Source organism: Crotalus tigris, unplaced genomic scaffold (genome assembly GCF_016545835.1).
Source record: "Crotalus tigris isolate CLP2741 ecotype Arizona unplaced genomic scaffold, ASM1654583v1 scf7180000024427.8105951120:4207309, whole genome shotgun sequence".
Classification (NCBI taxonomy): domain Eukaryota; kingdom Metazoa; phylum Chordata; class Lepidosauria; order Squamata; family Viperidae; genus Crotalus; species Crotalus tigris.
In genome coordinates, this window is record NW_024100595.1 from 2,652,026 (window position 1) to 2,674,604 (window position 22,579).

A 22,579-nucleotide genomic window follows, 5' to 3' on the forward strand; every position below is an offset into this window, starting at 1 on the left:
AATCCAGAAAATTACAGACCTATCAGCCTGAACTCAATACCTGGGAAGATTCTGGAAAAGATAATCAAACAACGAAGCAGTGAACACCTAGAGGCAAACAAAATCACTACTAAAAGCCAACATGGGTTTGTCAAAAACAGATCATGCCAGACAAATCTTATTGCATTCTTTGACCAAGTGACAAAACTAGTGGATCAGAGGAATGCTGTGGATGTAATTCACTTGGACTTCAGTAAGGCATTTGATAAAGTAGATCACAACCTACTACTCAATAAGATAGAAAAATGTGGGTTAGACAGCATCATCACCAGATGGATTCGTAGTTGGCTGACCAGCCGTATTCAGCATGTGGTCCTCAATGGAACTGCATCTACATGGAGGGAAGTGTGTAGTGGGGTGCCCCAGGGCTCTGTTCTAGGCCCAGTGCTATTCAACATCTTCATCAATGATTTGGACAAGGGGATAGATGGGGAACTCATCAGATTTGTGGATGACACCAAGCTGGCAGGAATAGCCAACACTCCAGAAGACAGGCTTAAGATACAGGAGGACCTGGACAGACTTGAACACTGGGCGCTATCTAACAAAATGAAATTCAATGGTGAAAAAAGTAAGGTTCTACATTTAGGCAAGAAAAACCAAATGTACAGGTATAGTGCAGGGGGTACCTTGCTCAATAGTAGTAACCATGAGAGGGATCTCGGAGTCGTAGTGGACAATCATTTAAATATGAGCCAGCAGTGTGCTGCAGCTGCCAAAAAAGCCAACACAGTGCTAGGCTGCATTAACAGAGGGATAGAATCAAGATCACGTGAAGTATTAATACAACTTTATAATGCCTTGGTAAGGCCACACTTGGAATACTGCATCCAGTTTTGGTCACCACGATGTAAAAAAGATGCTGAGACTCTAGAAAGAGTACAGAGAAGAGCAACAAAGATGATTAGGGGACTGGAGGCTAAAACATATAAGGAACGGTTGCTGGAATTGGGTATATCTAGTTTAACAAAGAGAAGGACGGGCGGGGGGGGGCATGATAGCAGTCTTCCAATATCTCAGGGGCTGCCACAAAGAAGAGGGAATCAAACTATTTTCCAAGACGCCTGAAGACAGGACGAGAAGCAATGGATGGAAACTGATCAAGGAGAGAAGCAACCTAGAACTAAGGAGAAACTTTCTGACAGTTAGAACAATTAACCAATGGAACAACCTGCTTCCAGAAGCGGTGAATGCTCCAACACTGGAAGTTTTTAAGAAGAGACTGGACAGTTATTTGTCCAAAATGGTGTAGGGTTTCCTGCCTGAGCAGGGGGTTGGACTCAATGACCTCCAAGGTCCCTTCCAACATCATTATTATTATTATTGATCATCGCACAGTCAGCCAGATGTTCAGACTGGATTTGGCATTTTGTCTATCTATCGAGTCCTTAGCCAGGACCTGGGATAGGCAGATGTGGATGTTTGATGATATTACAGATATCGTCGCAGGATGGAAGCAGTTCCTAGTAAGGCCGCCTTTTGCAATTGACTAATGGCGAATTTGTCAATGCCAATGGTGTTCAAGTGGTGCTCCAGTTGTTTTGGGATTGCACCCAAGGAGCCTATTACTATTGGTACTACCCTTGCTTGCTTTTGCCACAGTCTTTCTATTTCTATTTGTAGGTCTTTGTATTTTGTTATCTTCTCCAGTTCTTTCTCTTCTATTCTGCTATCTCCAGGCACTGCCACGTCCACTATCCAGACTTTTTTGTCTTTCTTATCGACAATTGTTAAGTCTGGGGTGTTATGTTGCAGGTGCTTGTCTGTTTGAATTCTGAAGTCCCAGAGCAGTTTAATTTTATCATTTTCTATGACTTTCTCTATTTTATGATCCCACCAGTTTTTGCTTACAGGCAAATGATATTTTTTGCAGATCTTCCAATGCACCATTGTTGCTACTTTGTCATGCCGCTGCTTGTAGTCAGTCTGTGCAATCTTCTTGCAACAGCTTACCAGGTGGTCCACTGTTTCTTCAGCTTCTTTATATAGGCGGCACTTACTGTCTGTTGCTGTCTTCTCAATTTTGACTTTGTATGCATTTGTCCTTAAGGCATTATTATTATTATTATTATTATTATTATTATTATTATTATTATTATTATTATTATTATTACCACGTTAGAGGTAATAATCCGACTCCAGCATTTGGTGAAGACAATTTCTGCCTAACTTGTCTTGCTCCAGACTAAAAGCAGGTTTTGCTACCTTGCCAGCACAAACTTGGTACAATGTGGTCTTCCAGCTGAGCCACCCTGACTTGCTGGCAAACATCTCAGTTCTTCATTATGGCAGGAACAGACCCTTCTTTCTGGTCACATCCTCCGTGGCCATTTCATCCAGGGCTGAACATCTTTCTTTTTTTAAAAAAAAAAAACAGATACATCTAACTTTCTGTTACTTTCTTCTACTTCCCTAATAAAAGGGTGAGAGGCAAACTTCCTATCTGCACCCAGGTGAAATTCGTAAGGAGTCTGCTCAATTCCTTTTTTAACCCAAAGAAAGGTAAAAAAGGGTCTGATGGCAGCAGGAAGTGGGGTGGAGCTCTCTGAGTAATGTTTTCAGTACTTAGGAGTTTCTTTGATTGATGTTTCTAGTTCGCAGGTAAATCTGAACTCCAGTAATTTGCAAATTCATCGTAACGTAACAGCCACGCCTCCTGAATATGATGAGCATACTCAAAGTTTTATGGGCTGCAATGAAGTGTTACATGGTACATATAAAGTTGCTGAGCGTGCGTGCTCTATTATAAATGAGTCAGATGAGGTCAACCAAGGAAAAAAACTCATTCCAACATAATACAGTCGTACCTCAGTACTCAGCGTCTCTGAAACTGATCGAATTTAGTACTCAGTGCATTTTTGTCCCTGTACTCATCGTTTGTTTGGTACTCAACACACAAGCTAGAACTTGTTGATGTCGGGTCCCTTGTGACTCGCTACATTATTCCTTATGGGAAAAATTTGTTTGGTATTCATCGTTTTTTGTGCTCATCACGGCTCCCGGAACCAATTAAGGACGAGTACCAAGATACCACTGTATGTTTGAAATTGAATAAAGTGATTCTCTACCTTTCTAATTTGTTCTCTTTCCCTCTTTTTGGGTGAGATGCCTCTCCTTGTGTACTTAAATAAAGAAATACAGATAGTCCTCCATTTACAGCCGTTCATATAGTGACCATTTGAAGTTAGAGTGATGCTGTAAAAAAGTGACTTATTGTGACAATTTTTCAGTTAAAGACCGTTGCAGCATCTCTGCAGCCACATGATCAAAATTTGGATGTTTGGCAACTGGCATTTATTTGCAGTGTCCCGGGGTCATGTGATCACTTTTTGAGATCTTCTGACAAGCAAAGTCAATGGGGAAGCCAGATTCACTTAACGACTGTGTACTAACTTTAATAACTGTGGCAAGAGAGGTCATAAAATGGGGCAAAATTCATTTAACAAGTGTTTTGCTTAGCAATGGAAATGTTGGGATCAGTTGCAGGAATAGAATAGAATAGAATAGAATAGAATAGAATAGAATAGAATAGAATAGAATAGAATAGAATAGAATAGAATAGAATAGAATCTGGAAGGGACCTTGGAGGTCTTCTAGTCCAGCCCCCTGCTCAAGCAGGAGAACCTGTACCTGTACCATCTCAGAAAGGTGACTGTCTAGCCTCTTTTTAAAAGTCTCCAATGATTTCTGGGGGTAAGCTGTTCCGCTAGTCCACACTGTCAGAAAGTTTCTCCTCAATTCCAGTTTGTTTCTCTCTTTGATCAGTTTCCAACCATTGTTTCTCGTCCTTCCCTTTGGTGGTCTAGTGAACAACCTGGCCCCCTCTGCCTTGTGGCAGCCCCTCAGATACTGGAACACTAGACTATCTGTATTAATTTATATTTCCGGCTCAGATTCCATTTGGGCAAGGCACACGGGGCTAACAGATCTTTCCAATGCTTATGGCTAACCATTGCTTGGTTGAGAGGAGATTCAGTCCAGGCGGGAATCAAGGATCACAGGAAAGTTCATAGCTCTTCTCCCCCCCCCCCCAATTCCAAAAAATGGAAGAGTTTCTGGACTTCCTTGTCCCAGCAATGATTGTCATTATAAAGAAACAGGAGAGCCTCCACTTGGGACGGGCCTGAGGGAAACTCCTGGCCAGCATCATTGCCAAACCTGGTGCATGATTGAAACCTGTGGAGCAATCACAAAAGTTTGATTCATTTCCAGCTGGCATTAGCCAACGAGATAAGCAGCTTAAGTTGCCTTGCAGAACTGCCTCAGCATCAGCTGAATGTACTGCTCTGTGGAAGAAAACAAAGGTGTGGCATTTGGAACAAGGAGAAGATGGGAATTTCTCTGTAGCGCTTGTGATGTGCGGGATGGACGGAGCCAAAGTCACCACCATTGTGAATGTTCTTAGTTGAGTATTTTAATGAATGCAGCTAAAACTGATTTTCATTGTTTAAAAAAAATGAAACGATAGCCACCCGAAAACCCATATCTGAATCTCTTACCTTCTCCCCGCTTTGTCTTTCTCTCTCTCCTCCCTCCCTCCCTCTCTCTCATTCTCCCTCTCCCTCCCTCCCTCATCATCTGTCTACCATGTATTTTATCTCTCTGATCTTAGAAAAACTAACATCTTTTTGAAAATGAGGGATCTACTGGTTTCGATAATACCTGGCTTTACATGGAGCGTTTCACTTCAGGTTTGGCTTTAACGTGGCATACAGCACCTTACCCCAGTGATTCGGTCAAGCAATATTAGCCTCCTTCCAGTTTTTCTGTATTTCTTTTTCCATTTATTTATTTACCTGTTTGTTTGTTTAATATGCCACCCATCTCGCTGATACAGTGATTCTGGGCAACTTACATTAGAATAAAAAGTACAATAAAAAAGACAATACAAAGCAATTAAAATTAGGAGAATTAAATAGAAAGCTAAAAAACCAAGATAGCGGGTGACTCAGTCAGTCACCCCCAACGTAGTAGGCCCCTGTCGTGGCCCCAAGTCAAGTGTCAGAGCCAAATTTTCAGATTCTTCTGGAAGGCCAAGAGTCTGGGGGGAGACCTCACTTCCAAGGGGAGAATATTCCAGATGGTGGGGACCAGAGCAGAAAAGGCTCTTCTCCTGGACTAGCCGAAATTCCTTGACTGATGGGATTCTTAGTCACCTCCTGAATTTTGGACTTTATTTTTCTGGGCCTCTGCCCCTGAATAAGCTGCTTGAGGGTTAAGAGGAGGTAAAAATGGAACTTGTACAGGGCAGAAAGGTGATAGTCTAGCTGTGACCTCTCGGGAACTGCAAGTCCACATGGTTCGCTCCTGCCATCCTTCCTTATACGGAGAAGAATTGTAGAAAGGTGGCGATAGAAAGGAAGAGGATGAATATAGTTGGGGGGGAAACAAAACAGGCAGCTGAAGACTTCAAAGCATCAGATGCCTCCACTTTCCGATCTCTAATCTTCTGTAGGGGACGGAAGTTGTTTATTAGTGGTAGCTGGGGTTCCTTTGAAGCCTTCGTAGACGAGAGCTCTGAAGTAAATTTCTTCACCTATTGAAAGAAAGAGGAGAGGAGATGATAGCAAGAAATACATGATAGCAGTGTTCCAATATTTGGGGGGCTGCAGAAGAGCAGCTCAACCTACTCTCCAAAGCACCTGAAGGCAGGACTAGAAGAAATGGACGGAAAGTTATCAAGAAGAGAAGCAATCTAGAACTAAGGAGAAATTTCCTGACAGAACAATCACCCAGCGGAATGACTTGCCTCCAGAAGTTGTGGGTGCTGCAACACTGGAGGTTTTTAAGAAGAGATTGGACAAACATTTGTCTGAAATGGTATAGGGTTTCCTGCTTCAGCTGGGGGTGGGACTAGAAGACCTCCAAGGTCCCTTCCAACTGTTATTCTTTTAAGCTGCAGGGTTTCTGATCACTAAAATGCATCAAGAGAAATCAAAACAGTTATTTTAAATAGTGAATGGAACTGATTGCCTACTATAGAGGTAGTCCTTGACTTACAACCATTTGTTTAGTGGCTGTTTGAAGTTACAAAGGCTCTGAAAAAACTGCCTTATGACTGTTTTTCACCCTTATTGCCATTGCAGCATCCCCATGGTCAAATGATCAAAATTCGGATGCTGTTGACTGGCTCATATTTATGATGGTTGCAGTGTTCCAGGGCCACGTGATCACCTTTTGCAACTTTCTGACAAGCGAAGTCAATGAGGAAGCTTGATTCATTTAACAATTGTGTTACTAACTGAACAATTGCAGTGATTCGCTTAACAACTGTGGCAAGAAAGGTTGTAAAAATGGGGCACTATTCACTGAACTACTGTCTCATTTAGCAATGGAAATTTTGGTTGTAAGTCAAGGACTACCTGTAATTCTTTGGTGGAGCAAAGAGTCCAATTTAATGTCAAAACCACAAGCATTGCTTGTCTTGCACACAACCACAGCATCCTTTGTCAACATCCTTTGACTGCTCATACAGCCATGTTACTTCATCTCCAGGCCATGAACAACATGCACTTATCATCCTTAGTTGCTCCATGTCAAAATATGTTTCTTACCATATAAGGCACATAAAATTTGTAAAATTATGTCAGAGAAAAGTCAGGCGCACAGTCACTTAAAACAAAACAAACAAACAAAAAAAAAAGCAACAGGAAATGGATTAGCCCCAGGAAGTACCAATTTCATGACAGATTTGATTTGGCTGAGTCAGGAGGGCAAAGACTCAAATCCCCATTTTGAGAGAAGATCAGAGGGAGAAACATGCTCGGGGTGGGGGTCTTTGGGGAGAAGGAGGTCAAATAAGTCAAAATGGTGCCCACAAGCATATGATGAAAGATCCACATTTTTTAATATACAAGTAGTCCTTGACTTACAACCATTTGTTTAATGATTGTGTGAAGTTACAATGGCACTGAAAAAAGACAGTTTTTCAGACATCCTTGTGGCCATGTGATCAAAATGTGGACGCTCGGCAACTGGCATGTATTTATGATGGTTGCAGTGCCCTGGGGTCATATGATCACCTTTTGCAACCTTCTAACCCACAAAATCAATGGGGAAACCACATTCACTTCACAGCCATGTTACAACTGCAGCAATTCATTTAACAACTATGCCAAGAAAGATGATAAAATGGGGCAAAACTCCCTTAACAACTGTCTTGCTTAGCAATGGACATTTTGGGCTCAATTGTGGTTGTAAGTTGCACACTTGCACATACTTTTTCATTAATTTATGGATTTTTCTGCTGGATTCCTGCTTGTTGGAGAGAGATTGGTTGAGCCAGGGGAAGGAGTCAAACAGGGAATTAGTCTGGAATCCCTGTGGACATAACAGTGCAAAGTCTGATGCCCCCCCCCCCTGAATGCCATTGAACCTCATCTAGTCTTACTCAGGTGCAAACTGTCTGAGAAGATTCCTGTGCTATAAGCCTGAGCAATAAAATGGCTAATTGAACTCTTCAGATGTGGATCTGCTTGTTCCTGCCCTGTTGCAGCTGTAGTCTTACCACTTTAGGAGGGACCAGAATTGGGTCAGCAAAGACAGTCCATACCACAGCCTCGTCACAGCCAGGGGTGGTGAGAGATCCAGGGTAGCGGTAATAACGGGTCAGGTTAGTGGAACCCATCAAATCCAGCAGAGAAAAAGAGCTCTCAAGACGCACACTTTCCCCTGTTCAGGAATCAGAGGAAAAGTAGTTATGCCTTACTTGCCCAACTGAATTATTTTCAAGTCTCTTTTCCCACTAACTGTGAAAGAGAAAAAAATGGAAAGTTGATTAGGACTGAGAACCTTGTCCCAATCTCTGTGTGGAAGATAGTTTCTAATGCTATCCAAATTCCAGTAAAATGCAAAACACTTTATTTTTTAAAATAAAGTTTAGAATTTCATGTGATCAACCTGAAATTCAGAAGGTCTTGCAAAATAAACAAACAAGCAACAAGCACCTCATGTAAGCTTGTAGCTTTGGTGAGGTTGCCTGAATTTGGTGTTGGTGGTGATACAAATGTGGGAATTGGAAGAGTTCCATGTATAGAATCACACCTGTGTTGGCATCTATAGCCTGAGAGAGGTACAGATCCCTGCAGTAGTAATTGTGGAACATCACATTAGGACTGAAGAGACGTGGGATCAGATTCCACCAGCCCTGAAACTTGTTGGGAGATGTTGCATATTCCTGCTGACTCACACTGATGTCTCTCTCTAGCCACCAACTTCCTGCACAAGCTCTCCAGAGGCACCTTCTGCCTCAGTTCCTCAAGGGCTCCAAAAAAAGGTCGGTCAAGTTCATGGAAGCGATGGAGACCAATGTCTATTAGCCTTCGGCACAGGAGGACTGCCTCTGATTGCCATCTGCTGGGAGACCGATGGGTTTCCTTGTGCATTTGGTTAACCACTGGGAGAACAATATGCTGGACTAGATGGAGTCCAATCTAGTAGGGTGATTTAGGTTTTTATCTATCAATTAATAGCTTGTAGCCCATCCATCCTCACAAGGCTGTTATGAGGTTAATATGGAGGGGGCAGGAAATACGTATCATCGTTGATGTCCCTAGAGCAGGGGTGTCCAAATGTGGTATTTTTTAAGACTTGTGGACTTCAACTCCCAGAATTCCTCAGCTAGCATGACTGGCTGAGGAATTCTGGGAGTTGAAGTCTACAAGTCTTAAAGTTGCCACATTTGGAGACCCCTGCCTTAGAAGAGAGACAGGATAGATAATTGCACTAAATCAGCAGATAGAGAAACAAAGTCTTCTTCTGTGACTGGGACTTTAAATTTCGTGGAGTCCCTGAGGCTCTTTGAGCTTCGGTTGTTTGTTTGCAGACCTTTCACTACCCAACTAGGTAGCCTCATCAGTGAAATTGAATTTGCTCCCTGTTTATATACTTGCCCTATCAATGTTGATGGGGTGTGCCTTTTTTCTCTGGTAGTTCCTTGATTAGGGTGTGGTTTTCTGTTTGATTGTTTGTTTGTTTCTTTATCTCCTTGGTAGTTTCTTGATTAGGGCATTGTATTCTGCTTGATTGTATTAATCCCTGCTTATGTAGGTTGGGTCATCTAGGTTGCTTATTTTATCTACTTTGATTTTTTTTAAGATTAGCAAGTCATTAGAAAGGCATGTCAGGACAAGGTGGGGAAATGGTTGGAGCAACCAGCCCACTGGATGATGCCGGTTGCAAAGTGGAAGCCTCCATTTTCCAGCTCATCATGGAAGCCACTATGGAGTCTTAGAGAGACAAGAAGATCCAAATATCTCTCCAGAAATCCGACAAACTTACCTTTTTTCGAAACTTTTTTGAGGTTCTTGGCAAACAGTTCCCATGCCTCTGCAGTTTTGCTCTTAGCCTTCTCAAATCCCTGAGAAAAAGGAGGAAAGAATAGGAAGGCAGGCATGAAAGACCAGGTCAGGCATGAAGGTTGAAATTAACTGATTTATTGCTAAAAGCCTATGCACAAGAATCTTTTCAACACCATGTTGGAGTTAAATAAGGATTAATGACAGTGAAGGGCAGTTAGACTTAGTTCATTTGTACCTACATAGAGATTCTAGACCAGGGGTAGGCAACCTTGGCTCTTTTATGACTCGTGGACTTCAACTCCCAGAATTCCTGAGCCAGCACAGCTCCCAGGAATTCTGGGAGTTGAAGTCCACGAGTCATAAAAGAGCCAAGGTTGCATACCCGTTCTAGACTTACCCCTCTTTTCACTCCTCCCCCTGACCCTGCCAGTGTTTCTCCTCCATACAGTCAAAAATTTGGGGATGAAACAAATTTAGACATTGAATATTCTCTTCCCCTAACCAAATGTTTCCAGCCTTCCATCCTTCATCAGATTTAGATTCAAAACCATAAACATGGGGAGGCATTCTTGATTGACATTGCTGATAGCGTACTGCTATATTATGAAATTTACAGTAAAAAAATACTGGATTGGTAAAGCTACTTTTTGGTATCTGCTTGCTGCCACCTAGCAGTGGTCTCTAGTTTTGCAATGCAAATCTAAGAGCCTTAAATGCAACTTATTGTAACTGAAATGTTGATAGTATATATGGTAACAGCCACCCGTCAACCCTAAAAGTGCTTCTTAAGATGATATTTCACACCAATTGGGGAAATGATGTATAGTTTGTAGGGGAAATAAATTTTACTCATCTCTTTTATTTACATTACGGACAAATGGTGGTTGGGAGCAGAGAGAGAGAAAAAAAGCACAGAATCAAAACATATCTTGAGAATCAGATTAATTGCTTTTGTCTTTTTTTTTAAATTTTCTTTTAGTTTCTTCTTCAAAATTGCAAAACTATTGATTCCCTCACTTTGGATCAATTAATCAATGGGAAAAATACAAAGATTTTCATATCCACTTCTCTGACAGGATGAATTCCCATACAGGTAGTTCTTGATTTATGACTGTAATTAAGCAAGTAATTTCGGCCATAAATTGTATTATAAAGCAGGTTACTCCATCACCAGACCTGATTTTACAAAAAATGTTATGGCAGTCATTAAATGCAGTAGTCATTAAATGAACTCTTTGTTTGCTATGGGGTGGTTTTTGTGGAAATAAGTAGTAAATGCTGTTTGGCAAAAAGATTATAAATAATGGTCATGTGATCAAGGGGCACTGCAGATGGCTATAAATGCAGGCTGGTTGATGAATGCCCAAAATGTGATCACATGACTGCAGGATGGTGGTGGAGATCTGAAGTTCAGACCAGTGTTGTAAACAGCTTTTGGGAAGATCCGTCATAACTTTGAATCAGTCGTAAGTCGAGGACTACCTGCAGACATTTGGCCTGGCCAGAGCATTTACTAACTGTAAATTTTTCTGTTGGGGAAAAAATTTCCTCCATGATTTCAGCCTTTCTGTACATTTGTGTAAATATTTTCCTTATCTTACCACTTGACTTTTTATAGATTGGCATATTTGATCAACGTATCTGGTTTGGACTGGCGGCTCACCTCGATAAAAAATGCCAGCACTGCGATGCCTTTTGGATCCTTCACAGCATCCGCCATGTTCATGTTGTTCTTGGTATGTACGATGTGCAACTGAAGAGAGAACACAAAGATTTTGTGAGATCTGTGTTTCTCCTTGGAATCTCAGTGTCAGAGATATATATCGTTCAAGCTCCAGAGCCTTATTTTTATTTAATTCCTTTATTTGTATCCCGCCTTTATGACTTTTACAAATAATTCAAGGTGGCAAATATATCCAACACACCTTCCTCCTGCTCTTTTCCCCACAATAACAACCCCATGTGACTAGTTAGGCTGAGAGAAAATCACTGGCCTGAGGTCAGGCAGGTGACTTTCATGGCTAAGGTGGGATTTGAACTCAGAGTCTCTTGCTTTCTAGCCTGGTGTTTTAACCAGTAGACCAAACAGGCTCTCAATTTGCCCCCTAGGTGTACTGAATAATAATTCCCACAATTCCCCTTCAAGATTTATTTATTATTACATTTTTATCCCACCAACTATTGGCAATTAACCCTCCTGCTTCCTCTTTTCCCCATAACAACAATTTGTGAGGCAGATTGGGCTGAGACAGTGTGATTGGCCTAATGCAGTGTTTCTCAACCTTGACAATTTAAGGCATGTGGACTTCAACTCCCAGAATTCCACAGCCAGCATTGCTGGCTGTGGAATTCTGGGAGTTGAAGTCCACATGCCTTAAAATTGTCAAGGTTGAGAAACACTGGCCTAATGTTACCTAGCTGGCTTTCATGGCTAAAGAAGGACTAGAACTCACAATTTCCCAGTTTCTAACTTGGCGTCTTAAGCCCTGACTCTTGAAGTCTATTCAACATGAGGGACATCACATTGGGGAAAGTTGCTATATGCAACCAAGCTGTGATAGATGCTGCAGCTCTAACTGGAGATGTGAAAGTTGAGGTCCCGTGTGGCCCTCAGGAATCTAAGATACAGTCCCCAACACAGTTCCAGAAGCTACCAGTAAAGTTGCTATTTTGAATGCCATAGAAACTATAAAACACATGGAACTTAACTGCACCAATGCAATGCAATTAATGTGATTTTAAACTATACATTTAATTGAATCTTTGAACTAACTCCATTTAATTTGGGAAATGTGCCTGCGGCTGTATTCCAGATCTGGCTTCAGTCCCTAAAATATTGCAGATTCCTATATTCTGTGGAAAAGCTCTAACGGGAAGAGGGACAGTAATTTTCAGAAATTGCAGCACAGCAAACTCAGTCCTGAAAGCGATCGATTTTCCCAAGCCTCAGACAAATTTCCAGAGGATTAATCTTTTTACAGATAATCCTCGACTTACGACCACAACTGAGCCCAACATCCCTGTTGCTAAGCAAGACGTTGAGTTATGCTCCATTTTACAATCATTTTTGCCCGAGTTATTAAGTGAATCTGGCTTCCCCATTGACTTTGCTTGTCAGAAGGTCGTAAAAAGGGGATCACATGACCCCAGGACACTGCAACCGTCATAAATATGAGTCAGTTGCCAAGTGTCTGAATTTTGATCACGTGACCCTGGGGATGCTGCAACGGTCGTATGAAAAACGGTCATAAGTCGCTTTTTTTAGTGCTGTTGTATCTTTTAACGGTCACTAAATGAACTGGGGTAAGGTCATAAAAGAGGATCAAATGGCCCCGGGACACTGCTACCATCATAAATACATGCCAGGTGTCCAAATTTTGATTACGTGACTGTGAAAAACGGTCATGAGTCACTAAACGAATGGTTGTAAGTTGTAAGTTGAGGACTACTTGTAATCTGCAGCAGCTAAAACAATTGCTTGTGCCAGTGATGGAGAACCTTTTAGAGACTGAGTGCCAAAACTGCAACCCAAAACCCACCTATGTATCGTCGGGTGCCTGGTGGGCATGTCCCATTGTGTGTGTGTGGCCCATTGGCTGGGAGTGGCCAATTGGGTGGGTGTGGCTGCGGTGGTAACGGCAGACTGGGTGGGACTAAAAATTTCAATCCATCAATTCCAACTTTGCGAGATATTTTTTTTTCCCCGCGAGAAGTTGAAATTGATTGATTGATTGAACCCTTTTTTTTTTTGCACACGGCAGCGGAGGCCTAAAGCGACAAGGTTATAAAACCTAGCTGAAGGCCTAGGACTGGGGCGATGGTGCGCATGCCCACAGAGAGGGCTCTGCGTGCCACCTGTGGCATGTGTGCCATAGGTTTGCCACCACAGGCTTATGCTATAACAGTGATGGCGAACCTATGACATGGGTGCCAGAGGCAGCACTCAGAGCCTTCTCTGTGGGCACGCACGCCGTCACCCCAGTCCTAGGCCTTCAGCTGGGTTTTATAAAACCTTTTCACTTTAGGCCTTCATCGCCGTGTACACACAAAAAAGGTTCAATCAATCAGTCAATTTCAACTTCTTGCGGGAAAAAAAAATCTTGCAAAGTTGGAATTGATTGATTGAACTTTTTAGTCCCACCCAGTCTGCCGTTACCACCGTAGCCACGCCCACCCAATTGGCCACACCCAACCAATGGGCCACACCCACCCAGCACCCGACGATGCATAAGTGGGTTTGGGGTTTCAGTTTGGGCATTCGGTCTCTAAAAGGCTCGCCATCACTCTGCTATACTGAAGCAGGACCAGAAGACTCTTTTGGGGGCACACAAAAAAGAGAACATTGTGTAAGTCGGCTGGGATATCTGAGGCTCACCTCCATCGAGTATTGTTTGCCATCAATCTGATGCTCCGAGCCGGGTTGCGAGGCGCCGTCTCCCCAGTGAAGGTGAAAGGATTTGGCTGTATATCGGGCAGGAAGGCCAAAACCAGCGAGGTAAAGACCATCTTCCAGGGATATGTCAACTGCCGATTAAAGAGAGACGAAAAATCCAGCTCTGTTCTCAGCATTCTAGATCAGGTCTTCAACCTTTGGAGGCTTTTGAGTGTGGGAGTTTAGTCCAAAGCATTTCAAGAGTCCAAGTTTGCTTTCCTTTGAGCTAAATCAGGAGTGGCCAACTATAGCAACTTTACGACTGGTGGACTTCAACTCCCAGAATTCCTGAGCCAGCCATGCTGGCTCAGGAATTCTGGGAGCTGAAGTCCACCGGTCAAATAAAGTTGCCCACTTCGGAGCTAACTGCTATGATGAGAATCAGTTATGCTAGCCAGTGCGGCTGAAAATACAATTGGTCCTCGATTTATGACTACAAATGGGACTTTTCAGTCCATGGGATTGAAGTGGGAATTTCAGGCATTAAACAATGCCGTTATTAAGCAAATCATCACGTGACTGGCCCTGATCGTACAATCATTTTTGCTGCAGTTGTTAAGCAAAGCACTGGGGTGTTAAGCAAATCCAGCTTCCCCATCTGATTTTGCTTGTCGGAAGAATAGCTGGGAAGATTGCAAATCACAATCATTTGACTGCCAGAGTCCACAACTGTTGTAAATGCGAGCCAGTTGTCAATACTCAAATTGTGATGACATGATCTGCGGGGATGGTGCAACAGTTGTTACTTCAAGAACAAGTTGTAAGTCGTTTTTTCCTCAGGCCATCATAACTACAACCCGTCATTAAATGAACAGTCATAAGTCAAGGATTACCTGTAAGAACGGTACAATTTCTGAGGCTTTCATCTGATCTGATTTGCCTGTTTTCCCCATCCTACATTTACCAGAGGCTGCAACTACGACTCCCAAAATTCCCAGCCAAGAACAACTGAGAATTCTAGATGTTGTAAGCATCAGTGACCACTGAGTTACAGAAAGTGGCTATGTAATTTTACACAATGGTCTAGTTCAGGGGTAGGCAACCTTGGTGCTCTTTTACGACTCGTGGACTTCAACTCCCAGAATTCCTGAGCCAGCCATGGTGAGGGAAAGGGAGAGTTTCCAAGCTCAGCCATGCTGGCTCAGGAATTCTGGGAGTTGAAGTCCACAAGTCATAAAAGAGCCAAGGTTCCCTACCTGTGGTCTAGTAGCTGAATGGAGAAAATACACATACACACACACACACACACACACACACACACACAGACAGACAGACAGTACAGAGAATGATTTAAATGTGTTTGATGGATTATGACCTTACCTATTTGAAAGTAAAATGACCATGCATTTTATATTCATTTTCTTAACTTTCAAACCAAAGATTGGAGTCTTACGTTTATTTCTACTTGGTGCATGAGGTCTCGTTTGTGGAAATGTGCCTTTTCTTAAGAATTTCTAATGCATCAGCAAAGAGCATCATTACTCAACCTGATGGGAGAAATGCTTTGTTCCTCCACCTCCTTGAGTAATATGCTTGCAAATTACAACAACTGTGCAAAAACAAACATCAAAAGATAATCGCTGCATTGCTAATAGTTGCATCCCTTCATAACCAACACTCCTTTGCACAATGCCGTAGGAGTAAATCCATTGAGGAAAGTCAACACCCCTTCAAATTAAATTCAGGCCCCTGCATGCAGTTTTCTTGGCAGGAATTTAGATGTTTTTTTTTTTTTTTTCACTCTTCAGAGACTTCCATCTAAACTCACTCATCATTTCATTCACAGTGGACAAGATTGCTAATTTCTGAAGAACAATGCAGAGAAATTTACACTAAAGCCATTCCTGGCATGAATGCAACTAGAGCCAAGGGATCATGGGGTTTCTAATCTAACGTTTAGAGAGAGAGTTTGGTGCGGTGATTAAAGGAGTTAGTTCCAAAGCTAGGTGACTATGAATTCTAGTCTTGGCATAGGCCAGTTGGGACACTTTAGGCCAGCCACTCTTGCTGAGCAAACCAATGGCGGAAAAGATTTCTATGTAGTCTGCAGGGAATTGATCCTGGTTACCAAGAGTTCAATTGGAAGAACCAAACCAACAATAACCCAAGAGCATCAAATCCATTTTGACCCTGCTTCCCCTTCCTTCCTCTAACTGTCAACTGTTAAAATTCTCGCTTGCTGTAGTCCCTCCATCTTTTCCCCTGCATTCCATAATGCAATCTGATTGTCCCCCAAACAATCTGAATGGTCCCCCAAGCTATCTGAAACTCAGAGTGGTTAGCGATTGGAACAGCCCATAAGTGCAGCACATACATTTCCACACTGCTAGGGAATGGACCTAGCACACAATGTGCAAAGTCTGTCAGAGGTGTTTTTTCTTGCATTTTGGCTGTTTGATTGGAGTTGCTTTTTCCCTCGCTCCTGCTCCTATCTTAAAGACTAGAAATGTTTTGATTTTAAAAGAGCACATGAGAATTCTCTATGCAAGAAAAGGAAAGACACATAATCCCCCCCCCCCAACAGAAGAAGGGATGGAAAAAGGGATGGGGCTAGCAGAGATGGCAAAATAGATTTTTTTAATTGGGGAAAAGAATATATCCAGCTTTGTTTCGACTTGGAGACCACTAATGGATTTTGTGCTCGAGGCAGAACAAAATAAATTGTTGGAATTGGGTTTTGCTGAGTAATCTAGTTTGTTGTTACATAAATGGCTAGTATTTTATTTGTTTATTTGTCCCTGCCTTTACTTATACAAATAACTTAAGGCGGCAAACATACCTAATATGCCTTCCTTCTCCTATTTTCCCCATAATAACAACCCTATAAGAAGGGTTGGGCCAAGATCACGCAGCTAGCTTTCATGGCTAAGGCAGGACTAGAACTCGCAATCTTCTAGCGCTTGGCCAAGATGACCCAGCTGGTTTCATGCCTAACATGGGATCTGAACTCATAATCCCACAGTTTCTAGCCTGGTGTCTTAACCATTGGACCAAACTGGCTCTCTAGTGTTTGTTATATTGGTAAAATAAAAGTTGAGACTATATAGTAATTCTATTTTGTATTTTACTGTCCAGAAAATAATTGAAAATCAATGCTTCTTTTTTCTTTTCCCCTTTACTCTACACTTCTCCTTTCTTCCCCTTTCCCTACTCTCTTTATTTTCACTTGTATTTTATATCATGATAATCTTAATAAAATTTCTGAAAAAAACAACACTCTAACTCACCTGTTTTCCCAGTGTTTCTGATTTCCAGCAGCTTTTTGCGGCTGTCATAACCAACAATATCCACAGGACCCAGACTGGGGTTGTGGGAAGCTTCTCTCTGAATAATGTTGATGGGTGACTGTCTCTTGCCGTTGCAATGACCAAGGGATATCCAGGTTTTAGGACCTTCCCAACAATACCCCCAAAAAGGAATAGTCATTAGACTTGAAGTGTCAAAGAAATACATTTTTTTAAAAGCAGCTGGAATCTAGTTTTCCTAAAAGCTACTATCTTTGCTGGGCATCCTGCTCACAGTTAGCAAATTATATGAACAGGATTTTCTTTTTTTCTTTTTTACTACAGAGTAAAGCCATGGGATGAGATACATTCTCAAAGCTGAGTTTTGGAATTTAAATGCATTGGACGATCCCTGGCTGAGACTAAATATGACTTGTGATCTGGGGGTCAAAAGGAAAAGTATCTCTGTTTTTCTTACCACAGTATGGCTCCGTGTAACACCAGGAACCTATAAAGGAAAGAAATAGGGTGAGCCAGGTTTCTACCTCAATCCCAAAATAATTTTTGGAATTAGGGTGTCTTTAAATATGGCAAAAAAGTCAAAATGGCCACCATAATCAAAGCTTTGCTTTGTTTTGGACCACACCTGCAAATACCTCTGTAGCTAACAGTAAGGATGTGTAGGATAAGAACAGGCAGAGCTGAGGGGCAGAGTTAAATGAGGCATTAGCCTAGAATCCTTATATTCTCAAAAACATTCTAAAGTTTTGGTTAGACTTCTGCATTAGGGCACATCAGGGAACGTATGCATCTGTTGTTCAGAGATGGCTGCACAACTGTTGCATTTATGCAGGTAGCCCTTGACTTTACGACCACAATTGAGCCCAAAATTTCTGTTGTTAAGTGAGACATTTGTTAAATGAGTTTTGATTGATTCTAGGACCTTTCTTGCCTCAGTTGTTAAGTGAATCGCCGAAGCTGTTAGATGAGTAACACGGTTGTTAAGTGAATCTGCCTTCCCCTTTGACTTTGCTTGCCAGAAGGTCGCAAAACCTTGGGACAGCAACCGTCATTAATATGAGTCAGTTGCCAAGCGTCTGAATTCTGATCATGTGACCATGGGAATGCTGCAAAATCGTTAAGTGTGAAAAATGGTCATAAGTCACTTTTGTTCAGTAAATGAACTATTGTAAGTTGAGGACTACCTGTACTCCTGCAAATTTTAACGTCGGTGGAATTTGCCTGCCTTCCACCCTCCCCTCAATGGGAAATCAGTTCCGCCTATCAGCATGCAGGATGTGCATTTCCACAGCGGCTGACATTTGGGAGATGTACGTGTGCAGCTGTCTGCCGTTGTCTGCAACCTACGCTTGTCCGTCCACCCTTTCACAGCCTAGGTAGGTGTCGACACCCATGTGCAGTTGCGGACAATTCGAAATCAAGCTTAAGTCCAACCCATCTTAAATTCCATTCTGGTGCCAATTTAGGGCTGAATTTTAGTGGACCAGATTCTTGTGAACAGGCTTGAGCATGAAATCTTCTGAACTGCAACTTAATGTATGCTCCTGATTCTTTGCACCTGCCAGGATGTCTTGAATCCAGCTATAATCCTTCTAACTTCCATGCATTTTTCTTAACGCTCCCCCTGCCAAACTAACCTTGATTAGTCACTAGCTTTTCCCAGTTTTTCCCCAGTTCATCTCCAGCCTACATTTCCCATCTGAGTCCAAACCAGGCTCAATCTTGTTAGCTTTCAGAGGCTGGTGAGCCAAATCCATCCAAGTGGATTTAGTTGCACTCTGGAGGGGGTTTCTGGCCTTTCATTCCCCCCCCCCCCGCCCCAAACAAGGCACTTTAGGGTGATATTACCATCAGAACTGGCATAGCATCTGCCTGGAAGCCAAAAGACCATCGCGAGGGTTGTGAGTATCTTGAGAGAATCCATGGGATGGGATTTTGTCCAGCTATGGGGAAAAGTGTAGGCCGATTAATCCATAAGGCAAACAATAGTAATAGGAGCCCTGGGGGTGTGATGGTTAGAATGCAATATTGCATGCTAAATCCACCCACAACTTGGAGTTTGATCTTTACAGCCTCAAGGTTAACTCAGGCCTTCCATCCTTCCAAGGTCAGTAAAATGAGGATACAGATTGTTGGGGGCAATATTGTAAACATTGTAAACTGCCCAGAAAGTGCTGTAAAGCACTACGGGGCGGCATATAAGTCTAAATTCTATTATAATTAATAGCAGAGGTATATGAACCAGTGTTATCCTGTCAGCTTGAAGATGTGTAGATTTTAAATCCCAGAATTCCCCAGCCTCCCAGAATTGAAGCCCACACATCTTCAAGTAGCCAACATTGAGAAATTCTGATATGTACTATAGCAGACATGTCAAACATAAGGCCCGGGGGCCAGATGCAGCCCGTGAAGTGGTTTCATGTGGCCCGTGAAGCCATCCTGGAAACAGTGAGGGAATGGCCCCCTCTGCCTTGGCCCTGGCCGGCTGGGAGCCAATGTACACTTTTGTAGTGGCCATCTATGCTGAAACACATTTAGTCTTAGCTCCACAAGGCCGTCTAGAAACAGCGAGGAACCAGCCCCTGCCGTGTCGACCCCGCCCCCTGGGTGCATGCTGGGGAGGTGTCACCCTTTGTGAGGAATGAAGAAATGGACCATGCTTGCCCCAGTCCCACCGCCTTCTGCCAGAGACCCTCAGATCTGTCCCACTCCTGCCCAGGCCCCCACAGGCACCCTTGACCCGAACAATGTAGAGCTGGCCATGCCCACCCAGTAGGCCACACCCACTCCATCCACACCCACCCAGTAGGCTGCACCCACCCTGGCCACACCCACCCAGCCGCCCCGAGGGAAACCGCAATGCTGATGCGGCCCTCAATGAAATTGAGTTTGACACCCCTATACTATAGTAGCACTTATATAGCAGTAATAATAATAGTAATATAAACAAATGGTAGCAGTAATACTAGTAGTATAATTATTTCCATGAGACCATCAACATAGAACTGTCACGATTGTGGCAAGGAAGCAGAATTTTATATATTAGAAATCATTTATGAGAACGTAAGCGTGACCTGAAACTTTGTTCAAAAGAAAAATCAAGTCTCAGAGTATGATTAATAATAACAACCATCACGTATATTAGACATTATATCAAGTTTGTGAACATATACTTGGTAAACTTAGTGGCTGAACAATCTTTCCTGCAGTTGTTTTAAACCTTTAAAATTAAAATGATTGCAAATTACTCCCCATAGTAATGCTGAGTGCTAGAATCTTTTGAAAACAGGATTAACAGCAACTGATTGCAGTTGGTTTTTTGCAATTGTTGGTTTTCCTTTAAAATATGAAAGAGGCTTCATGGGCTGCTGAGGCAGCTATAAACAAAAATGATGTACATAAACAATATAAGATGTACATATAATCAGTTGTCATGGCCCAATGTTCAATTCTGGCACCAGAATAGCCAGGTAAGCCGCATGGTACTTTGGGTGGAGTGGTTTGGTTGCCAAATTTTGAAAGAATAATCTATGATTGGACGCATGATTTCTCATACAGATTTGCATGGGCACCAGAAGCCACAACTGACTTCAACAGCACAAAGCAAACACTTATGTAACAACAAAGAACGTGTGATGATGAGACCATTGATAAGGAGCTGTTGCAACAGAGGAAAATTTTCTGTAAACATCAGAAAACCTTTAGGAGTGAGCACTGTAATAAGCTGAAACTTATTTTAAAAAAAGGCAAGGCTAAATGTTAGATAGGAGGAATGATAACAGTGCGGAGATCTAATTAACTTCCTGACCTCCTTAACACAAGATGTGATAACAAACATATGAGACAAATTCACAGGGAACCAATTTGCTAAACAACGCTTCTCTGTTCCGCATCCTTGTGCTCTCAACATTTTTATGTTCAGAATAAGCGACAGGAAAAACGAGATTGCTTCCATGCTTTATTTGATAGCAGTATTTGAGGGGCTGCCACAAAGATGAGGGGCTGGGGGGCAAACTATTTTCCAAAGCACCAGAAGGCAAGACAAGAACCAATGGGTGGAAACTACTCAAGGAGAGAAACAACCTAGAATTAAGGAGAAATTTCCTAAGGGTGAGAATCATTAATCAGTGGAATGGCTTGCCTTCAGAAGCTGTGAGTGCTCCATCACTGGAGGCTTTTTAAAAAGAGATTGGATGGCCATTTATCTGGAATGATATAGCATCTCCTGCTCGTGCAGGGGGTTGGACTAGATGACCTCCAAGGTCCCTTCCAACTCTGTTATTCTGTTCTGTTACTTTGTTATTTCTATACACCAAGGAGAATTTGATACATTTATTTATTTATTTATTTATTTATTTATTTATTTATTTGGTATTCATTTATTCATGCTTTATTTCTATACATCAAGGAGGGTTTGATATATTTATTTCTTTAACTTTTATCCTCTTTTACTACTTGTGTGTTATTTGTAAGAATAATAAACGTGGGACATAAATAAATAAATTCAAGGCAGCAAACATTTCTAATATTCCTTCCTCCTCCTATTTTCCCCATAACAACAAACCTGTGAGGTGGAGTGAGTGACTGGCTCAAAGTCACCTAGTTGGTTGTCATGTCTAAGGCAGGACTAGAATTCCCAGTCTCCTTAGTTTGTAGCTCAGCACCTTAACCATCACAACATACTGGCTCTTGTGTCTCTATTTCATTCTAAGAAAGAGGCTATGGGGTCCCTGGACCGGTCCCAAATCCCATTTATTTTCTTAGTAAAACATAGAATAACAGAGTCGGAAGGGACCTTGGAAGTCTTCTAGTCCAACCCCCTGTTCAGGTAGGAAACCTGATGCCATTCCAGACAAATGGTTGTCCAACCTCTCCTTAAAAACCTCCAGTGTCGGACCATTCCTGTGTGCAGAGTGCCTTGAGCACTACTAAAAATAGCCAGACATCCAAAATCTTCCCCATTCATGATCTATCACAAAATAAAGCAATAACTCTCACAGCCTCAGTCGCCCAACTCATCCAGGTTTCTAGCCCATCTTTTGTCATTTAAAACCCCACCACTGGAAAGCTCACCTGTCTGGTGAATGTCTCTTTCTGTCCTGCTGGACAAGGTGACAGAGATGATGGTAGAAGCATCCTAGCTTCTTTTTATATGTGTGTCTCTGTTCGTGTGTGTGTGTGTGTGTGTGTGTGTGTGTGTGTGTGTGTGTGTGTGTATGTGCATGCAATAAGGTCACCACCCAGCTTGTTACTGGGGCGGGTGGAATTACCAGCAAAGGAGGGTGAATTACAGCGAAGGAAAGGAAAGAGAATCAGGTCAAAAAGGCTACAGACTCCTAGCTAGCATACGTATGCAAGGGAGGGATGAGTGAGCAAGTAGGAGTTACACAATTCTTAGGAAATCATTTAAGTAAGGACAATCTGTTCATCTTCCCTTTCCTGGTCTTGTTGGGATCCAGGTCTGGATGTAACCTCTGAAGGCTGTTTTCCCTTCAGAGATATATAGGAGCTTGCTATCAACACTATAGAAAGGGGTGGACTATTTTTCTTTAATTAAAAATCTG

The 22,579-nt window shown here is 42.3% G+C and overlaps 1 protein-coding gene across 1 annotated transcript; it reads right to left on the reverse strand.

Moving 5' to 3' along the window:
- Nucleotides 1-5,152: 5,152 nt before the first annotated feature.
- LOC120302318 (carbonic anhydrase 4-like) lies at nt 5,153-22,194 on the reverse strand. Its single transcript, XM_039330494.1, has 9 exons — nt 22,089-22,194; nt 18,864-18,958; nt 17,473-17,502; nt 16,998-17,162; nt 13,714-13,862; nt 11,002-11,091; nt 9,319-9,397; nt 7,547-7,710; nt 5,153-5,575 (listed from the first exon to the last, which is right to left on the reverse strand). Exons 2-9 carry the CDS (start codon nt 18,937-18,939, stop codon nt 5,360-5,362), a joined length of 969 nt encoding a protein of 322 aa, XP_039186428.1. The 5' UTR covers nt 18,940-18,958; nt 22,089-22,194; the 3' UTR covers nt 5,153-5,359.
- Between the last annotated feature and the right edge of the window lie 385 nt (nt 22,195-22,579).